The 21374-nt window shown below is 36.6% G+C and overlaps 1 protein-coding gene and 1 long non-coding RNA gene across 2 annotated transcripts; one reads left to right on the plus strand and one right to left on the minus strand.

Annotated features, from left to right (window-relative positions):
• Positions 1–1864: 1864 nt before the first annotated feature.
• On the minus strand, positions 1865–3986 carry LOC138889089 (uncharacterized). The gene is made up of 3 exons (XR_011406655.1): positions 3858–3986; positions 2866–2924; positions 1865–2196 (listed from the first exon to the last, which is right to left on the minus strand). It is a non-coding gene; the product is annotated as an uncharacterized lncRNA (long non-coding RNA).
• Positions 3987–4779: 793 nt separating this feature from the next.
• Positions 4780–11268, plus strand: LOC104243933 (uncharacterized). Its single transcript, XM_070172460.1, is given in 11 exon segments — positions 4780–5098; positions 5176–5193; positions 5196–5411; positions 5539–5559; positions 5561–5661; positions 6662–6722; positions 6979–7119; positions 8154–8261; positions 9021–9249; positions 9348–9493; positions 9496–11268. Coding segments are annotated over 11 exon segments (1305 nt in total). The 5' UTR covers positions 4780–4984; the 3' UTR covers positions 9646–11268.
• Positions 11269–21374: the final 10106 nt, after the last annotated feature.

Consider the following 21374-nt stretch of genomic DNA (forward strand, 5'->3'; position numbering starts at 1 on the left):
TGTCTTTTCGCTTCTTGTCAGTATTGATAAATGAGAAATTTACCTAGCTATACTATGATAAAAATTTATTTACCATTTTATTTAGGTTTGTACTAATTACGTTCTATATCTGTATTTACCATTTACGTACAAAACCATAAAAACTAAGAAAACAAAAGATTCCTTAAATTTAGCATTCCATTCTCTCTTTCACCAACCACCTCCTAAAAATTCAAATTTCATCCATTTTCCAAAAGATTTCACATCTAATTTCCTCTCCCTATCACCCAAAATTGGAACTTCTCTCACAATGCATATGAAAATGGTGAACATTTTGTCTCTAAAATTAAGTAGCAAAAGATTCTCTATTGACATCCATTAAAAAGCTTCGAAACTTTGAATTCAATATTCGAAATTTATGAATCTGTGATTTGTTTGGATTGACTAGATTGACTGTTCTTGCAAATGATGGAGCATATACCTTGCTGTTTATATCCAATTTGAGAGAAATTAGTTAAGTTTAGAGTTGACTTTTTGGTAAAATTTCAGATTGAAACTCGAAGAAAACAAAGTTGCAGGAATTGTGTGATGATTGTATTATAAATGTATCACAATATTTTAGAATTGTGTCATTATTGTATCAAAATTGTATGTTAACAATACCTAAAATAATACCCGATACAATACTCATACAATCATCAATAATAGGTTATTATTTTTAGGCTCTAGGGATTATTTCAGGAAGCTAAGTATACTTACCTCTCTTCCTGTCTCCTTACGTCCACAGGTTATGTATCTCCAAAGCATTATGTAGGCGATTTCAAGCATGTTTCTACTGCAAACCATGTTAAGAGTGGACATCTTCTCTAGAATGGGAACTTTGAGACATCTTGAAGCTTAAGGTTTAGGTTGTTCACTTGTTCTTCGTCTCTTTTCTCTACGTGATTGTTTTTCACAATTAATTTGATATATACACTAAGACACATTGGTTGGTAGCTGTTCTTTTGGCTCGGGTCGAGCAACCCTCACCCTAATGTACAGTTTACTCAGCGTTCAGGAATGGAAGTTGAGGAATTATTTAGTTGAAATCAATGACCCAACCCATCTTGTCTGAAGTTCGATAGATAGGGTCATGCCTTTGTTAACTAAGCTCGGTTTAAATTTTTCCAAATTTGCCAAACCCAACATTTGACATCTCTGACCATCTTATTGCTGATTGGTGAGATAAATTGTACTAGTGCCCAAATAGTAGCTTATAACAGACAAGGAAGAGATTCACACCACTCCATAACATGTTTATAGCATTAGAAAAAATAGAATTAATGGTCGAATACAATAAGAGAGACGAACCATTACGTGTATATGGCATGGCATCTATGTAAGTATTAGTCTATGATATCTAAGATATTATCTGGCCTGCTGGATTTTTGCAATTCTTCGAGAATTTGTTTGGTGTGAAGGTATAAAGATCCTGGCATCTTATTCTAGTAGATGCCCGTCTATTTTCAATTATGCTGATTTGCTAAAACAAAATTCATACCTACAATATAATAAAATCCTATTAACACTATTTCGTACAGATTATATTTTTGAAACATATGCTAATTTTTATTAGTAAATACATGGAAATTTTAAATTATGTATTTGCTCGGAAGAGATGGTTGAATTGAGCTTAGTTTCCGAGACCAAACTGTTTTCGCTTACATAACCAATTAAGAGAGCGGATCACAGCGAAATATGTCAAAGATATTCTTAATAGTTTTGTCACGACTCAAACCGATGGGCCGCGACGGGCACCCATTGCCTTACTCAACCAAGTACCAACGTAACGTATCTTTCATATCATAATATCATGGGTAAATGGCCTAGAAAGGCCGTCATGAGATAACAAAAATAAAATATAAAATACTAAATATTGGACGATCTGACATGACATGAAAACTTATACATGTGACATACGTGCCTATAAAACCAAAGTGATCACTCATACACAGAACATAGGCCGATAAGGTCATACAATTTTCATATACATGACATCTGTCTACAAGCCTCTAAGAGTACATAAAATCATAAAGGTCGGGACAGGACCCGCCATACCAATCAATACATATCCAAAGCATACTGACCAAATAGGCAACTCCGGAGCAAGTGGAGTGCACCAACACCTCCGCTGAGCTGATAGCCTAATAGGAAGACTGTCAACCTATCAATCGGGACCTGCGGGCATGAAACGCGGCGTCCCCAGGCAAAAGGGACGTCAGTACAAATAAAGTACCGAGTATGTAAGGCAGGAAAGTATAAACAAGAACATTATTGTAAAGAGAGATAGAGGAGATACAACCTGTAACATCTGCTTGCCTCTGGGGGATACTTACATGAAATTCATAATACATATATATACATAAACTTTTAAAAACATTCGCCTCTGTGGGTGTCATCATCATCATATCGTACCCGGCCTCAAAGAGGACTCGGTAAAAACGTACCCGACAATCATAAGGCTCGGTAGAATCGTACCCGGTCACATGGAGCTCGGTAAATCCAACTGATCAGTGGTTGCACAATAGGTGTTGTACCCGACCTACTATAGCGCGTCTCGGTAGAGTAAAATAGATACTATATATAATGCATGCTAGACTCATGGAATCACGTTCTAAACCTTTTGGAGTGACTTAAGGTCGTTGCACCTTCGATTAACATTATGGACATCATACCATCAATATGAGCTTCTATAGGATTCAAGGATCATACATACTTGCTTAAAATAACTTTATAAGGAAAGAACAACATGGGCAACCTTAGTTTCTAGGAGTAGATCCGTTATGAAATAGCGTATTCATTTCACTTTAGATCATGCCAAAAGAAAAAGGAAGTGCCTTAACATACCTTAACCATGGTGAGTCCTTAATACCTCCCAAGCTACTCTTCAAACAACTCAACTCAATCTACCATTGCATAAGGAGATTCAAAATCAGTGTTGAATAAAGGCTAAGTCTGCAACTTAAACTTGTAGTTCGTTTATATAAATTCGGGCAGCATCTCCCCTAAAACAAGAGCCTCCTCCAATACCATATACCAACAACAATTACCAGAGAAATCCAGCAATACATAATTATCAATAACAAGACACCATAAAACAACAACAAATCATAACTATTTTACGACGAGCGACAAGCTCCAATTGGAATTCGTATACCTCATATCATCCCTTATAGACTTTTTACTTTAACTTAATAGTATCATTAACATGATAATGAATTCATTCATCAATAATTACAGCCTTATACCATATATCCATAACAAAGAAAATGATCCACAACTCCAATTATTCTTAATTAACAACTTTATACACTAGTTCATGTCTAGTTCATCCATTTAACTTAACCAATGCCAAGATAACCTTAAGCGCCTGTAGGAACACAATATAATTACCTCCTACATTGTATGCAAGTCAAAATCCATGTTATATTTAGATTACAGCAGCCCAACACACCCTAATCAATTCATACCAAAAACGACGACTATAGTAGTGTCCAATGCCCCAAAAATATTACAAAGAATAACTAATCCATCATTTCGCCATTAGGTGGTATTTCTCCATACAATTTATCTTCCAAAAACTCTATTAAATAGCAGCAAAATATACAGCCCAAAAGCTACACGAAACAACCCACAAAACAGTCCATTACAAATCAAATAACTCGAACTCATGGCTTCCGATCACCGTCCCGTGAGTTCTAACTATTATGAAATAAATTAATCAATCTTCCTTGATGTTTAAGAGCTTGATACCAGAAATTAGGCATTTTTATTAACTTCAAAATACCTTCCAAAACTCAAACTACAAAGAAAAAGAGAGGCTATATAGCGATACTTACGCTGTGGGGATCGTTCTAGTGTTATTGCTTCTTGATTTCGTGCGCGGGATGATGGTATTATTTGAAACCCTTGTAGAGAGCTTAAGGGTGATGTTAGGGGTCTTATTTGGTCGTGATCTCTGGAAATATGCCGAAAGAGATGAGATAAAGGAGAAATTCTCCATTTTGTTGAAAAGTCAAAAGGTGCTACTTGGCACCCTATAATTGGCTTGTCTTCTAATGCTTATAACTTTTTATCCGGGTGTCGTATAAGAAAACGGTTAAGAGAGTTGGAAACTACATTCCAAGACCTTCAATTTGGCATATAATATGTCCCAAAAAGACCTCATATAACACACGAAATTTATTACTCAAAAAGCTTCATTACAAGACAAATCCTTAGTCGATTTTTCCGCAACTTAAATCCGATTTTTCTCAAACTTTATACTTCATATATAAACATCATATATAGTCATATCATGGCTTTAAACTCATTTAAATCATAATTAACAAGTCTCATATTCATCTTAACTTGCTTAACACTTCGACAAACCTTTCTTGTCCTTATAGAATGATTTCATCCTTTTTGAGCTTACATCAATTGACTCATGACGTACTTTCAGGTACAAAAACATGGGTTGTAACAAGTTTTGATGCAAAATTATCCGTTAGATATTCACGTCTAGTGATCATAGTGGAGTCAAGATATTGTCATTTCGAAAATAAAAACTCAATAAAAATGTAGAATAATAACGCCGAAAGAAAGAGTAAAGACGATTAAGATAATCATTTTTCGTATAATGTAAGTACATTTGCTACTGTATAAAAAGAATTTGTGTCGCAAAACTAGTGCTCGATAATTAATGCCATTGATTGCAGTTTTAAAATATTATAGAATTTATTAATTTAAGCAAGCATCCTTATAAAAAGATTGCAATAAGGGAGATAGAACGTAATATATCTCAAATCAAGTATCTGAAACTATAAAAAAAGAGAGGAAATGTGATTCCCCCCACCAATTCCCATGAAGCATTGTCTTTCATTTTCTCAATTGATTTCTTAGGTTTACTTTTTCGCTTTTTGGTAACATCGTTTTTGATTCACCAGTGGAAAAATATAGCCGCACGGTTCACTCCTCTAAGGTGGGAATGCGGTGGTGGGTGGCAATAGTGCTATTGTCATGCAGCGGTATGGCCATGGAAGAGCCTGTTCTAGTCTACCGAATTGCATTTGGATCGTGCGCCAACCAAGGCGCTCCCCAGGTTTGTTTTTTCTCTTTGGTTTGTTTGAAATTTGAAGGCATCGGACTTGTCTCATTTTCCGTCGATTCTCTGCTAAGCCTATATGGGATGCAATTCTCCACTAGTCCACTTTGATCCTCAAGTCTTCATCTGGATGGGCGACAACATCTACGGAGATATAAGACGCCCTTTCAGGCTTTTCGGTTAGGAGAGGACAATTGGGCCGTGGAAGAATGCCCCTAGGTTTTACCCTTCTTCTTAGCAGGAAATGAAGTCCCGCTATCAAAAGGCTAAGAACAATCCTGGATATTCTAGTCTCCGACGCAAAATTAAGGTTCGCTTTCTTTATTTCATACTTCTTAGTAGTATATCTTTATACATATACAGTAACATCTCGAAAATGCAAAATCTTGGCTTTTTATTATCTCTAATCTAATGTACTTCTTACTGAAATCTTTTAGGTTATTGGCACGTGGGATGACCCATGATTATGGATTAAACGATGCCGGAAAAGAATTTGAGAGCAAGATCACTAACCAAAGGCTTTTACTTGATTTTCTGGATGAACCGCTAGAAAGTACTCGGTAAGTAATCTCTCATTCTTCATTGTATCAAAATGTATAAGGTGGTTGTCTTTAACCCAAAAACTGATTTTGGAATAAACAATTGAACTTGTATTTTAAATGTCTCTGGCAATCAGATTAATCCAAAGCACATAGAATGAAATGAATAACAATAATTATGAACAGAACAAAATAGAGATTAAGATAAAGGATACCTTATTAAGTGTTGGCTCTGTAAAACGCAAGACTGGATTACAATTCTTGGAGGATATAATTAGTGCTTTACAGAATAAGTAAATAATCAAGAGAGTTGTGTGTGATCAGATGATGATTACAAGTGAGCTAAATAGTGTATTAATAGTCTAGGTGGAGTGTGGTTGTTCCGAGTTTCCAGCCTACACGTTGCGCGTATGGTTAGTGAGGAGACAAGATCTCCGCTAGTGGAAACTGCTTCAGCGTAACGGATGGAGGTAACGATCTCAGGAAAGCTCTGGATGCGGTGGGGCTTGACATCGAAGATGTTTAGTTAGCTCAGGGTACATGCTCTACCATACCGACTGCTCTTATCTTGGACTTGTTGCTGACCCTGATCCTACTATCTTCCCCGTTCTGGGCTCTTTCTCTCTGGTTCCTAACCATTCCTGCTACGTGTCAATGTCTTGTCACACAATGTGACGAGACCAAATTTTACCAATACATGTTGAGCCAACCTTCCTTCTCTTTCTTTCTTTATTGATATATTATTTTACTATCCTATTTCCTCTGTTTTGGTTTTGTTGTGAAAATTCTAAAGTGAAGTAGAAGTTGATCTTCAATTGACAAAATCCTTATTGTGACCTTGTTATAACTGGATGTTGTCCTTTTTCATCTGTTTCCACCTCCATCATATAGATTGATTCCTCATTTTTTCCTCGTAGTGGTTACTTGTCAGTCTCAACTAACGGAATTTTCGACACTTACAGCTTGCTCTTCTTCTTTGAAATGCTTTTTCCCGTCACTTTCACCATTCTTCTTTCTCTAGGCGCAAACAAGCTGGTGTTTATGCATCATACATATTTGGTCCTGCGGGTAAACATGTCAAGGTATCCTTCATCAGTTCTTTAGAAATGTCAACATTTTTTCATTCATGTCATTGTGAAATTTCTTATATGTGACTTATTATTTCTGTTGTTTGAATAATTGCAACCATTACCATCAACAAGTAAATTTGTATTTGCCTCCATTTCTATTTTGAAAATTATCATCTTGTATATGGGTTTGGACTAGTATGCACCTTCAGCAGACATGAGTTTAGACCCATGAGCATCCATGGATCTAATGGATGGTCTTCTTCTCCAGGTCATTCTTTTGGATACAAGATATTACAGAGATCCTTTGTCTAGTGATGGAAGCATCTTAGGAGATGCACAATGGACATGGTTGGAGAAGGAGTTGAAAGGTCTTCCTACAACTTTTACTGTTATTGTATCATCTATTCAGGTATCAGATATGTTTTCGCCTTGACCTTTGCAAAAGTCATTTGTTTATCCTAGGAAACTTTGGCTTGCACTTGTGGCTGTATTTGCAGTTAATAGTTCAAATGTGAATCTACTATAACATGCTGGGTTATTAAACTACGATGTGTATTACCTATAAGGTCCTCTGTCAGGACCCAAGTTAGGCTATGACTGGTGCTAAGTAAGACTAAACCCACCTAGAAAGCCTACCCATTTTTTTGCTCTAAAATTACAGCAGTCTCCTCTTTAACGTGAGTACTCCATAATTTTCAAACTTGTCCACATGTTAAATAGGTCATGTTTCATGACATTGAGCTTTATAGTCTTTTCCTTGCAAGTTGCAACTAGTGCACTCAAAGGTACCACAAAGGAAAAGAAATTGGAGCAAAGTGTCAAGCCATTAACTATGCTTTGGGGGGTGGGGTGGGTGTGGCACCACTAGAAATTGTGCAAAGTGAACAATATTGTCTGTCACTGCTTGGTGTTAATGAAGTGGACCGATCTGCAGTTTTGACTAGGACATTCCTACTCCAAGGAGGGGCAATTATCAGACTAGTTGTAATTCTACATAACCAATTTTTATGGTCTGTAACATGCAAAGGGACAATGTTGGATTTGGCCATTTGGGGCATTATATACTGTGCCTCATCAAAATTTAATGATTCAACCCTGCAGACAAGCTGTGCTCGTGTGGAAACAAATGACAACTTGAAATATTTTGCATTTTGGTGCGTAACTAGCATAAGCATTTTTTGTAATTAGCAGATTTCTAATTGGAACTAACTTTTCTTTGGTCTCCTCTTTTCCTTTATACTAGATAGGACCTTGGGCATCAAACCCTTTGAATGACAATCTTGTGTGGTTTTTGAGAATGTAAACTAATATGTGAAGCCACTGCATGTATCAAAAATCAAAATGAGGAAAAGAAGAAAGAAGCATGCTTTTAAATGTTTGTGACATGGATATTATGCTGATTTTGGATGTTTCCCATAATGAGCTGCATTCTTATTTGCACAGGTCATATCAAACCATTCAGCTACAACTGGTCCTCTATTTTATATGGAGTCATGAGGACACTTTCCAAGGGAAAGAAGTCGTCTTTTCAAGTTGATATCTGATAGTAAGGTAATAAATCTTTCTTTCCCATTATAGAGATTTGGTTAGTCCCACTATTATAGAGCGATAATATTTTTAGCGAATCCTTGCAGTCTGATTTTTGGCTATTGGGTCATTAATGTTGCTACTACCAGATGGTCTTGGTCCTTCTATTAATGATAACTGCACTGAATGCTGAATAATATAATGTGAATCATCAGAAATAAAAGAAAAAGAAGAAAACTAACCATCATGATCCTTCGTTCCCTCTTCCTCAGCCAACCCCTTAACTGTGTCCTGCCTTCCTCACATGCAGCCACTCACCCCAACCCCCTTCTTGCCGCATGGATAGGAGAAAAGTGTTGTTTTGCAAAGTGTTCATCATCAAATTACTAATGGTGTGCTGAATTGTGTTACCAACTCGTTAGAAACTGTTAGAGATGGGACACAAACATTTATTTATGCTAAGTTTACAATGCACCCCCTCACATATGAGCCTGACTCTTTTTTCTTGGATAAGCATGTAGGAATTCTTTTGATAATGGGTGGTAGTAAGACTTGATGTAAGGACCTTTGCTTGCTCCGAAACCATGTTGATTTCTGTGACTACCTTATCTAAAAGTTTAGGTTAGACAAGGTGGTCACATGATTCATTATCATATTAGAGTCAAATCCATTACGGATTTTTGGCTATCCAGTGTTGGTTAACCATGTTATGTTACTCCAAGCTCCAGATGTTTGGCCCTCAACAATGTTGGTTAATCTGTTTTAGTTGTTTTCGTTGCACAGAGGGAAGGGGTTTTCTTCATAAGTGGAGATGTTCACTTTGGAGAAATTGCTAGATATAATTGTGCTGCTGGTTACCCCTTGTACGACATAACATCAAGTGGTCTTACCCAGGCAGTCGAAAAAGCAGTATATCCACCGCTGCGGTTTGTTGTGAGGTTTTTGGCATGGTTAATGCCAGCTATAATGAGAGTTAAAGACAGAAGCTGCAGATATATTTCGTGCACTTATGGTTGGCATTTCTTACCCATGTCCTGTACCCATTTAAATAATATGCTATGACAGCTTTTCATCTAGATCATTAATCTTCAGTATGTGGATATAATCTAGGTCAACCAAACTTTGGGACTATTGAGATCAATTGGGAATCAGATCCGGTGGGTTTGAAGTTTGAAGTTAGAGATGAAAAGGGGTTACCAGTTATTGCATCGAATATCTCATTATCAGAACTCCAAGGCCAAAAGTGGATCCCCGAATGACCTCTGGTTTAGGACAATTTCAGAAATATTGCTCTCTTGAAGTTGACTTACCGTGGTCTTTCAGATACCGGTTGGCAATATATTTCTTTTCCACTTTAGCAGGTAATTTACCATTAAACTCATCATTTTCTTTATTAATGATATTCTGATTGATGCGTATATCATTAAAAAAGTTCTCTTTCGTTAACAAATATAGAATACCATACAAACTGATAATAGTTCTAGCCTAAGTTGTTCGAACTTGGGTGCGGGTGTCCGATACGGGTGTAGATCTAGAGGCTGGATCCTTGATGATCTAGATATTAAGATTCGGGGATGCGAATCCAGGTACGGATATAGGTGCGGGGATTCAGCTAAAAATAATTTAAATATCTAAAAATTAGAGTCATAAAAATATGCTTAAGTTATGGTGGACTATTTGGAAGGAAATGAATGCATGAGTTTTTGAGAGCAAGTTTGAATCTGTAGTTACTAATAAGCATAGATGCATCTCCTTGCTGTTTTCTTGGGGTAACATGCTATTGCAAATGGTATAGAGGGCATGATAGACTTTTGAGTTCATTGCACATTCAGGCATGATATACATCTTGAGTTCATTGCACATTCAACAGTGATGTTGACGTCTGGTTGCTGACTTTTTAATACAAATATCTTTTAACGATAAAAAAACATATGCCTAAATTATGATTTCACCCTAGCTTAAGTTTAGAAATCACTATATGTTCAAATTTCTAAATCGATTTTGGTCAAAGTACCCAAAATTGATTGACTAGATCGGGTATGAAACCCACACTCACACCCACACCTACGTCGTGTCGACATGGGTGCGACATCGAAAGTGAAGAATCCGAGCGACTTATATTCTAGCATATTGTCTGGTACTCTCCCCTGCAAATACATTTGCAGAAAATGAAAATACTGTTTATTTGTTGTTACTACTGACCACATAATTCCGTGGGCTGGTTTTCCCTGCTAATACATCACCTTCTTGCCCTTCCTCTTTGCTTGCCACCCATGCAAAATTTTTGGGCCTCATCATCTGGTTGGAAGGTAAAAGGTTGGGGGAACCTATTTTCTGTCCTTTGTGTGAAGATGGTGTCAAGGAAAAATGAAGGAATAATTGAAAGAGAAGAACGGATCTTATGGCTTTGTGCCGCATCGGGGAGAGAATTAATGCATCAATGTGAAATTGGAAAGGTTGAATTTTAAGCAGGTTAGGAAGTGGTAGCCAGAACCCAGAAGCATTTTTCCCCTTCTCAGTATGAAAGGTGTATTACTTTTCAATGTGCTGAAGTCATAGTGCTTTATGTGGAAATATATGACAAACTTTAAGGATGAATTAAAGCTCCAATCGTTGGAGAAAAATGCATGGAAGATTATCTGATGGGTTGAAACAATGGAGAAAGTTCTGGGATTATCCGAAAGAGGTGTTCACGAAGGCAGACAGAAGGTTTATTGTAGAACAAGAAAACTTTACCACATAATTCTGATGTAAATGTCTACAATAACAAAAAGACCACAGAAGTATTCAGTGCAACAGAGACTTCGGCAATTGTAATGTTGCAACTATTAGGAAGATGTCTCTAGCTTAGAAAGCTTTATTTGTACTCTCGACATTAAATTACTCAAGTAAACAAATTGTTTCATTACATAGAAGATGACTAAAAGATCCCCACTGCAGTTTGGTGGGTCACAGAGTAAGGAATGCTAGTGTTTTTGAAGACAAAAGGACAATGTAGTTAATTTGAGAACGAAGTGCATATTTTTGCTTAGTTTTTGGTGTAACAAGGTCATGGCAGACATTTTAGAGCAGAAGCTTTTGTTGACTTTATTAGTCAATGCGCTCTCTGTAAAGTTTTTTTTTTTTTTTTTTTTTTTTTAATAAATGTATTCTGCCCCAGCATACCCCTAATGCTGGATTTACATCAATAAAGTCATTACGTTACCCACTAAAAGATTAATAAATACCTCGTCTCCAAAAACTGGATAACACAAACGTAAATCTGGACTGCAGCTTTCTCTACCTTCTTCTTGGACTAAAAGGGCGTTGAATGCCTCCTAGATTTTGTGTTTCATACCAAAAGCATTATCAATCTGCCAATATATGCTACCTACCAACAAATAAGGCCTAAAAGGGCTTTCAATTTCTCTACCTTCTTGTGGACTAAAAGGACTTTGAATGCTGTTGGTTATGCTACTTATGTGATTTTGGGGAATTTGCATTTATACCTGCTTTTGTGTCACGTTTTAACTTGTGTATGCTTTGCAAAAAAAATTGCAAGCGTACTTGCTTTTTCGCCTAACTTCAGCATACGGGGTTCAAGTAGCAAAGACAATCACACAAAACTTCAGCATTCTAGTAGACAGACCTGAAGTAGCAAGTGTGCTGAACCAAGTGTGTTGGAGTTTTTGTTTGTAATTGTTGAACTTAAGCATAGTGGCTGAAGTTTTGTTCTCTATTTGCTGAAGTTTTTGTTTGTAATTGCTGAAGTTTTTGTTGTTGTAACTGGCGAGAGCTGAAGTTTTTGTTTTGTAACCGGCGAAGTTTTTGTTTCCTTTCTCCCCCACTTTAACCCTCTTATCACTAATCACACACCTTGTTCAATAGCAACAAAAACACCACATCCGCGCACACAAATTGCACTTGCATAATAATAAGTTTACCTAGTAATTATTTTCACAGAATTTATGTTTATAACAGCAACCCGTCAAAGCACAAACATTGTTAAATGCCATAAAAGGTGAAAATAACACTAAACAGAACAATAATTAAAAAGATGAAAAAAAAAACAGTACTTCAAACCCAAACTCAATTTTTAACCGACACAATCCTCGAGAACAGAAAATCAAGGTCCAAAAGAAAAATGAAACATACACAAATAGAGGTTTTTGCAATCATCCCATGAACTGAAGTTCCATAGTAGCACCAACAGCAGCAGAAGAAAGAAGAAGAAGAAGAAAACGAAGTAGGAGAAGGAGGAGGAGAAAGGTGGCTGAAGTTATTTAAAAAGTGGGTACAAATTAAAAGTTTTAAAAAAAATGAGTATAGATTAAATGGGGGTGACCAAATAGGGTGCCCGTGCAATTTTTACTGTGATTTTGAACTCTCAAAACTTCCGACAAATAGGGCTCGACTTATAAATAACTGTAAATCCAGGCACTTTTTCCTGCTAAAGTTTTTTTTTTTTGACATCTTAGACCTTACTAGCTTAAAGGTATCCGTGCAACTTGTATAATGTCTTACAGTATAAATTATTTGAGGCTTTGGTTAATATTGGTATACCTTCTTACATTGAATTCCATGTTCTGATTGTGGTGGTCCCAATTTTTGCAATTTTGCTTCTTTCAGAATCCGGAACCAAAATGTGATTTTTTTTTTTACTCAAACTATACAAATAGGTGGTAAAAAAAAAGGTTACATTTTTATATATAGCACCACAATACCTGGCGCTATACATTAACAGTAACATAATCGTTAATGTATAGCGCCAAGTATTGTGGCGCTATACTGTAAAAGCTGACATGGCCAGGTATAGCGCCACAATACCTGGCGCTATACATAGCACATTAATGTATAGCGCCAGGTATTGTGACGCTATACATAGATATTTCAAAAGCCCCCCGTCTTCTTCTCCAATTCATCCATCCCCCATTTTTTTAAAACTCTTCCCCGCTTCTTGGTCCCCCCCGATTCTGCCCGTTTTTGTAAAAAAAAAAAAAAATTTGGGTCCCCCGACACATAAAACTCGAAGAAAAAGGGTCCCACATTCGAGTAGAGTTTCGTGCTATTGTTGATTCACAATTCCGGAGTCAAAATTTCAATCTTTTTGCTTTGCCAAAATTCTAAATCGAGGTATTTCGATTTATTTTAAGTTGAAACATTTATAATAATGTATATTATTTGATTTGTATGTGTTCTATTTCGGTTTGTGTTTTTTTTCGAAACTAGCATGTTAAATTTATCCGAATTTAATATTAGTGTTTTCTAATAAAATATAAATTAGTAAAATAAATTTGTCTGTTAATATCCTGATTTATATATATGTTTTTTTATTCCGTTTTGTGTTTTATTTGCAATTAAATTTATTTGTTGTTTATGCTTAGTTTAGATTATTTTTTAGCGTAGTAAAATCTAGACCTTTTTAGCGTAGTAAAACGTAGACCCTTATAGCGTAGTAAAATTTAGAGCCTTGTAGCGTAGTAATGTGTAGTATTTTAGCTTAGAATTCCTTTTGTTTAAGTATCTTATACTGGTAGTTGAAAATGCAAACTTTGTACAATTAAGTTAATAATTGTATCAACACACATAATTAGTAATTTGTACAATTAAGTTATTAAAAAATATGAATTTAAATTATAATAAAAACACATTATATATATATATATATATATATATATATATATATATATAATTTGTACAATTAAGTTATTAAAAAATAATAATTTAAATTATAATAAAAACACATAATTATATATACACACACACACACACACACACACACACACACACACACACACACACACACACACACACACACACACACACACACACACACACACACACACACACACACACACACACACACACACACACACACACACACACACACATATATATATATATATATATATATATATATATATATATATATATATATGTACAATTAAGTTATTAAAAAATAATAATAAAAAACACATAAGTATTAATGATAGTTTACAGTTGACGACATGGACGCGACTATACATCCCGGCCCTCAGACGTTGGATCTATTAGCCCTACAGCCCCAGCATAGATACGAGTATATATGGGATGGACAGTTGCTTACGCAGACTTTCCGGGCTAGGAGAGTGGATCTATTGTGGGAGTTTTTGAGTCCTCCCCGCGTTCTACATCCCCGCGTGGTCCATTACCTAGAGGAAATGGGATTATATAGGATTATTAGGATTGGCCGGATACAGCTCGACTATGCTTTGATCACGACCTTGATTGAGCGCTGGCGACCGGAGATGCACACTTTCCATTTGTCAATCGGCGAGGCCACCATCACACTGCAGGACACTGAGATTTTATATGGCCTGTCCGCTGATGGCTTGCCAGTTTTACTGCCTGCGACCATGAGATATTATTCGCGACAGGCATATTGGGATATGCTGCACATGCTCACGGGTTTCATGCCGGAGGACGAGGAGGTAGCGTCTGGGTCCAGTCGTATACAGTTGGTCCCCATTATAGACCACCTGGTGCAGATCCAACATACTATCACCGACGAGTGAGCGGAGGTGGATGTACAACGATATACGAGGCTGCTGTTGCTCCTTTTATCTGGGGGGTCTTGTTCCCGAACACTTCGGGGAACCTAGTGAGCCTCCGTTTTTTGCATCATATTGCCCGGTTCGAGGATACAACCATCTACAGCTGGGGTGGTGCTGTCATCTCATACTTGTACAAGCAGATGTGCCGGGCTTGCATTGGCACACAGAGAGACGTTTGTGGCTTTCTGCCGCTTCTACAGGTGACAATATATTCAAATAACATGACCATTAGTTACAATTCTACTTAGTTATAGTTAATCTTATAATTTACGTCAACTTTGTATGTTAGGTTTGGGCCTGTGAGCGATTTCTGCAGTTTCAGCTACCTCTACCACAGCTACTAGCTAATGTAGAAATTCCGCAACTCCCTCTAGCCTGTAGGTGGGTTATGCGTCGTACTCTTGCACGAGAGTATGATGCCAATCATAATCTCCCCCTCTGCAGGGATGTGTTGGATCTGCTGGATGACGCACAAGTGAATATCTAACTAAACTTACCTGTTATAGATTAACTTAGTGCTGCGCATACTAACTTTTTGTGTTCTTATTTGATAGTTCATCTGGACGCCGTATAGCGATGAGGTGATAGGTACCCTGCCAGCGTATTGCACGTTCGGCCGACATATTTGGCGAGCTTCTGTCCTGCTCATATGCCTCGATATTGTTGAGCATCATGCCTCCGAGCGGGTATTTCGCCAGTTTGGCCTGCCGCAGCCTATACCGACTCCGCCTGCATGACATGCTTTACATTATGAGAGGGATGATCGGTCCAGGGCGGACGACACATTTATGGCATGACTTAACGAGCAGCTGGGTACTTGGGACAAGCGAGGGGACTTGACCCCACCTCCGCAACACTTTGCGCCCGAGAAATGCCTTTCTTTTCGTAATGGTATGGCCATATTCTTGGTGGACTGATGTAATGCACTCTTTGATTGTATACCTTTTGGATGCTTCGAGGTGCGGAATAAGTACAAGAGATATCAAGTCAATATCCAAGTTGAAGTGATTACCGTTGAATGTGTCCATTTCGCATGTGCGGGTGGGAATATATTTACCCACTTTCCACATACCTGTCTTCTTCTTGGTCGCACGCAAAATCCAATTACATGGCCAAAACCACCTGCGACAAACAACCTTGTATACCATCGGACTTGATTCCCATACCTGCATCTCACGATACTCTTTTACGTTGTGCATTTTACAAGCCCTGCTTAAGCGTGCTTTATCAGGAAAACACATCCCCTTTGCAAGCACCGTTGGTCTAGACTCATCCCACATTGCTGTCCGGATTTCATCAAAATCCCTTGTGAGAGCTTCCACATCCGGCACGGTTGTCAAGTTATCAATGTAAGGAATCTCCCTTGAATGAAACGGCACTTCGGACTCGTACACTCTTCGTCTAGGTGAGTCTCTCTTCAAATCAGGTCCTTCCTCCTCATCTTGTTCATCAACATCCTCACGAAAAAAGGGTGTCTCGTCTCCGGATTCATTGGCATTGTTATCGTAATCACTGTTCTGTTCCTCACTCTGTGCATCTGCCAGATCCCGATGTAATACGTCGTTTTCCGTCAATTGAGTGAGTACAGGTGGTTCAACTTGCTCGTTTTCACTGCACAACCAACAAAAATATAAGCTACTACATTAATAAATGATATCCATATGGTTTTATATCACTTCACTTACAAGTCGTAATGTGATGAAATTCCATGATGGACGTTTTCAATTAGGTGATGACTACCGTATGAGACACTTGTAAAATTCATATCTGGCCGGTACCCCCTATTAAATATATGAGCGTTAATACAAATTCAAGTACCCCAAAAATATACATAATTAACACAAATGAAAATTAAAGCTTACCACTCGTCTTGTGAATTATGGAAAGCAGGGTATAAATTATTTTCTCGTTGCTCATTCACCGCCGGTGATAAGTTTAACTCAATGAAAACTCTTTCATCGGGAACCTGTCCGGCAAAAACTGCTCCAGAATAACCACCCGATGACTGAGGGTTATCTCTGCTACGCACAACCTCTTTTTTGGGAACGTATTCTACCTTCATGTACATCTCCAACATTGTGATTACAAGAAATTCCCGACATTCGTCCGGAGTCCTCAAAAAATCACTCAAAGTTTCATCATCGTCGATGTTAAACTCCGAGTAAAAAACAATCCCTTGCGGAGTGACGGAATACGGATATCTTCCGGTTACTTTAACAGTAACTGAACGTTTCCTCACACTCAGTTTTTTGCATAATAACTATATCAATTTATCGTACTCTATTGTAAGTGGCAATTTAACATGACACTGAGCAGGTAAACTGTAGCCCACAGAATTATTCTCCATCACAACCTCACCCCCCAATATAATGAAACTCTTATTCTACGCTCTTCAGACATAATGAAAAATTGTTGGAGAATTTAAGAACAATAAACGTTTCAACAAGAGTTAACAAATTTTTTTGGATGAATTTCTATACAATCCTAACCTCTTTATATAGGAAATGGCTAGCCGGATTTTTTTATATGTATAGCGCCAAAAACGTTGGCACTATACGCTTTTGAATTATTGAAGTCCGAAATTATTGGTGGGGCCAGGAAAATCTATTATAGCGCCACAATACCTGGCGCTATACATTAACAGTAACAGAACCATTAATGTATAGCGCCAGGTATTGTGGCGCTATACCTGGCCATGTCAGCTTTTACAGTATAACGCCACAATACTTGGCGCTATACATTAACGATTCCGTTACTGTTAATGTATAGTGCCAGGTATTGTGGCGCTATATATAAAACTGTAATTTTTTTTTACCACCTATTTGTGTAGTTTGAGTAAAAAAAAATTACATTTTGGTTCCGGGCTCCTTCTTTCAATCATAGGACTCCTATGTGCTGTCAGGTCATGCTGCAAGAAATGCCATTGCAAATACAAGCATGAATGAATTTTTTTAGTACTTTGTAGCCTGGAGATTAAATGCTGGCTGTTGAGTGATACATAACCAGGTACTATCCACAACTTCACTTTTTCTTGGGGGTGGGGGGTGGGGTGGGGGGTGGGGTGGGGGGAGGTTAGAAACTTGTTTTACAGCTGTAGGCACACTTTTAGGAACACCATGATATCTTTAGCCAATTAACAGTGATACTAAGCCAAAAGGCTTGTTATATCTGCTTGAATACCGTTTGAATATCAACACACACTTCTTGTAATCTGATCTATTGGGTTGTTAGATAGGAAAAATTTGTTTTATGGGTCATCGTTACCAACATTACTTAAATAAGAGTCTGTCATTAATTTTGGACTCATGGGTCCCACTTGCTAGCTTTCGAACATACATTAAGTTTTAGTCATAATTTCTTTTCTGTAAGAAACAAGGCATCAGCATTCAGCAAATCAAAGTAACGAGTATTGGTCACTAGGATATTTCCTGTGGACCTATTAAAATTCAGGCTAATCGAAGTCCGCAAAAAAATTTCTATCAAATCAGGTACTTATATTAACACAAGAAAAATTGGATAGAATCATAAATTTATGTTGCATGACCTCGAAACGCCATAAAATGAATTCGAAAGTTGTTGTGAAGCAATGAGTATTGGTCAGTAGGCCATTTTCTTTAGATCTACAAAATTTCAAATCAATCAGAGTCCGGCAAAAAATTTCTACAAAATCAACACATGCTAATATACACGGAAAAATAGATATAGTCATAAATTCGTATTGCATGACCCTGAATTACCAAAAAATAAACCTGAAACGTCAAAAATCAACGTTAGTCATGGTTAAGCGATGAGTATTGGTCATTAGGCCGTTCCCTATGAACCTGTAAAATTTTAGACCAATCAAAAAGTGGATATAATCAAATCCGTGTCGTACGCCCTTGAAACGCCATAAAATGAATTCAAAAGTCATGGTGAAACAATGAGTATTGGTCATTAGGTCGTTTCTTTTAGACCTATAAAATTTTAGGCCAATCGGACTCTGTTAAATTTTATTTATTTACAAAATTAGCATGTGCTAATACACACGAAAAAGTGAATATAATCATAAATTTGTGTTACATGACCTCAAAACGGCAGAAAATGCACTCGAAAGTCATGGCGAAACACTGAGTATTGGTCACTTGGTCATTTTCAATGGACCTACAAAATTCAGGCATATTAGAGTCCGCAAAATAATTCTTCAAAATCAGTATGTACCAACACACACAAAACTATGGATATAATCATAAATTCGTGTTGCATGACCGCAATGCCATAAATGTATCCAAAAGTCTTGGTAAAGCAATGAGTATTAATCACTAGGTCGTTTTCTATGCACCTACAAAAATTTAGGCCAATCAGAGTTCGTCAAAATAACTTTTACAAAATCAGCATGTACTAATACACATGAAAAATTAAATATAATCACAAATTTATGATGCATGACCTCGAAACACCATAAAATGAGCTTGAAAGTCATATCGAAGCAATGAGTAATGTCACTAGGCTATTTCCTTTAGACCTACATAATTTCAGGCAAATTAGAGTACGCCAAAAAAAAATTCTACAAAATCAGCATGTACTAATATACACGAAAATAAGAGTATAATAATAAACTTGTGTTGTATGACCTCGAAACGCCATAAAATAAACTCGAAAATTATAGTAAAGCAATGACTACTGATCACTAGGTCGTTTTCTAAGGACCTACGAAATTTCTATGGACATACAAAAATTTAGGCCAATCGGAGTTCGTTTAAAAACTTTTACAAAATCAACCTATACTAGTACACATGAAAAATTGGATATAATCATAAATTTGTGATGCATGACCTCGAAACACCATAAAATGAAGGAAATTTTACCTCCTATAGCAAATTATTAAATCCTATTTATTATAAACCAAAACAATTTCAAAATATTACTCCTTATAGCTATTATTTTATACCAAAATAAATAATTATTTATACCTACCTTTGAGGCATGAAATACGCCAATTATGTTCTTTCTCTCTTCCCCCTCTCTCTTTCTCTCTAAGCAAGATTCTCGATCCTCTCTCTTCTCCATCAAATCAGCATAATCGTCGTCGTCATCATCATGGTCGTCGTTAGAATCATCATCAGCGTCATCATCCACTATTGGCTCATCCTCTTAGGCGAACAGATCTGGCCATGGCTACGATGGAGAAGATTTGAAGGCCGGTTTTTTGTTCGTCTCTATTTTTAGTTTTAATACAATGTATTCAGTATTTTGCTTGGCCAGAAAACGCCATCTCCGACGACTTTCTTCTCTTCTTTGCTATTTTAGTCACATATAATGATACAAATACATTGTATTCTATACAAATACACTCAAATACGTTGTATTTTTATATAAATACATTATTTTTTTGCATGTATTTATGTATTCCAAAAGTCTGTATTTTTTTAATACAACCGAATATTATTATGTTTTGTGATTTTTTGTTGTTTGGATACAGTCGAATTGAATAGAATATATAATAGTGAATAATGATATTTGTGAATTGAATATAATGTATACAGTCTAATTGAATAAAACAGTATACACCCCATTTCTTGATTACCTCACTGTATTTATAAATATAGTCGCGCTAATACATGGAATACATCACAGTAGCATCGAAATTTATGTAGAATCAATTTTGTTGAGTTAAATTAGGAGTGATACACGCTAATTGATCCTCTTTCCATTATTAAATAGTTGGACTTCTCCATTTTAGGCAAATTCCGCTACTATATTCATGAATACAGTAGCGTTATAGGAAGTTAATAGCCACTAACAATAGTGGGTTTTGAAAATTCCTCTAAAATGAATTTAATAGTCACGTCGAAGTAATGAGCATTGGTCACTAGGCTATTTTCTTTAGACCCACGTAATTCCAAGCAAAAAAGTTCGCCAAAAAAATTCAACAAATTTTGCATGTACTAATATACACAAAAATATGAATATAATAATAAATTCGTGTTGTATGACCCCGAAATGCCAGAAAATGAACTCGAAAGTCATAGCGAAGAAATGAGTACTGGTCACTAGGCTGTTTTCTGCAAAAAAACATTCTACAAAATCAGCATGTACTAATATAAATAAAAATGTGAATATAATAATAAATTCGTGTTGTATAACCTCGAAATGCAGAAAATGAACGAGAAAGTCATAGCGAAGAAATGAGTACTGGTCACTAGGCCGTTTTCTAAGTACCTACAAATTTCAGGCCAATCAATGTCCGTCAATTTTTTTAACAAATCTGCATGTACAAATACACCCAAAAATAGATATAATTAAATTCGTGTTGCATGACCACGAAACACCATAAAATGAACTGGAAAGTCATGGTGAAGCACTGCGTATTGGTCACTAGGCTATTTCTTGGACCTACGACAATTCAGGTCAATCGGAATCCGTCAAAAAGATTCTACAAAATTAGCATGTACTAATACACACGAAAAAGTGGATATACTCACAAATTCTTGTCGCATGACCTCGAAACACCATAAAATGAACTCGAAAGTTTTGGCGAAGCAATAAGTATTAGTCACTAAGCCGTTTCCGACGGGCCTAAAAAATT

The sequence above is a fragment of the Nicotiana sylvestris genome, chromosome 4 (assembly GCF_000393655.2).
Source record: "Nicotiana sylvestris chromosome 4, ASM39365v2, whole genome shotgun sequence".
In the NCBI taxonomy this organism is placed as follows: Eukaryota; Viridiplantae; Streptophyta; class Magnoliopsida; order Solanales; family Solanaceae; genus Nicotiana; species Nicotiana sylvestris.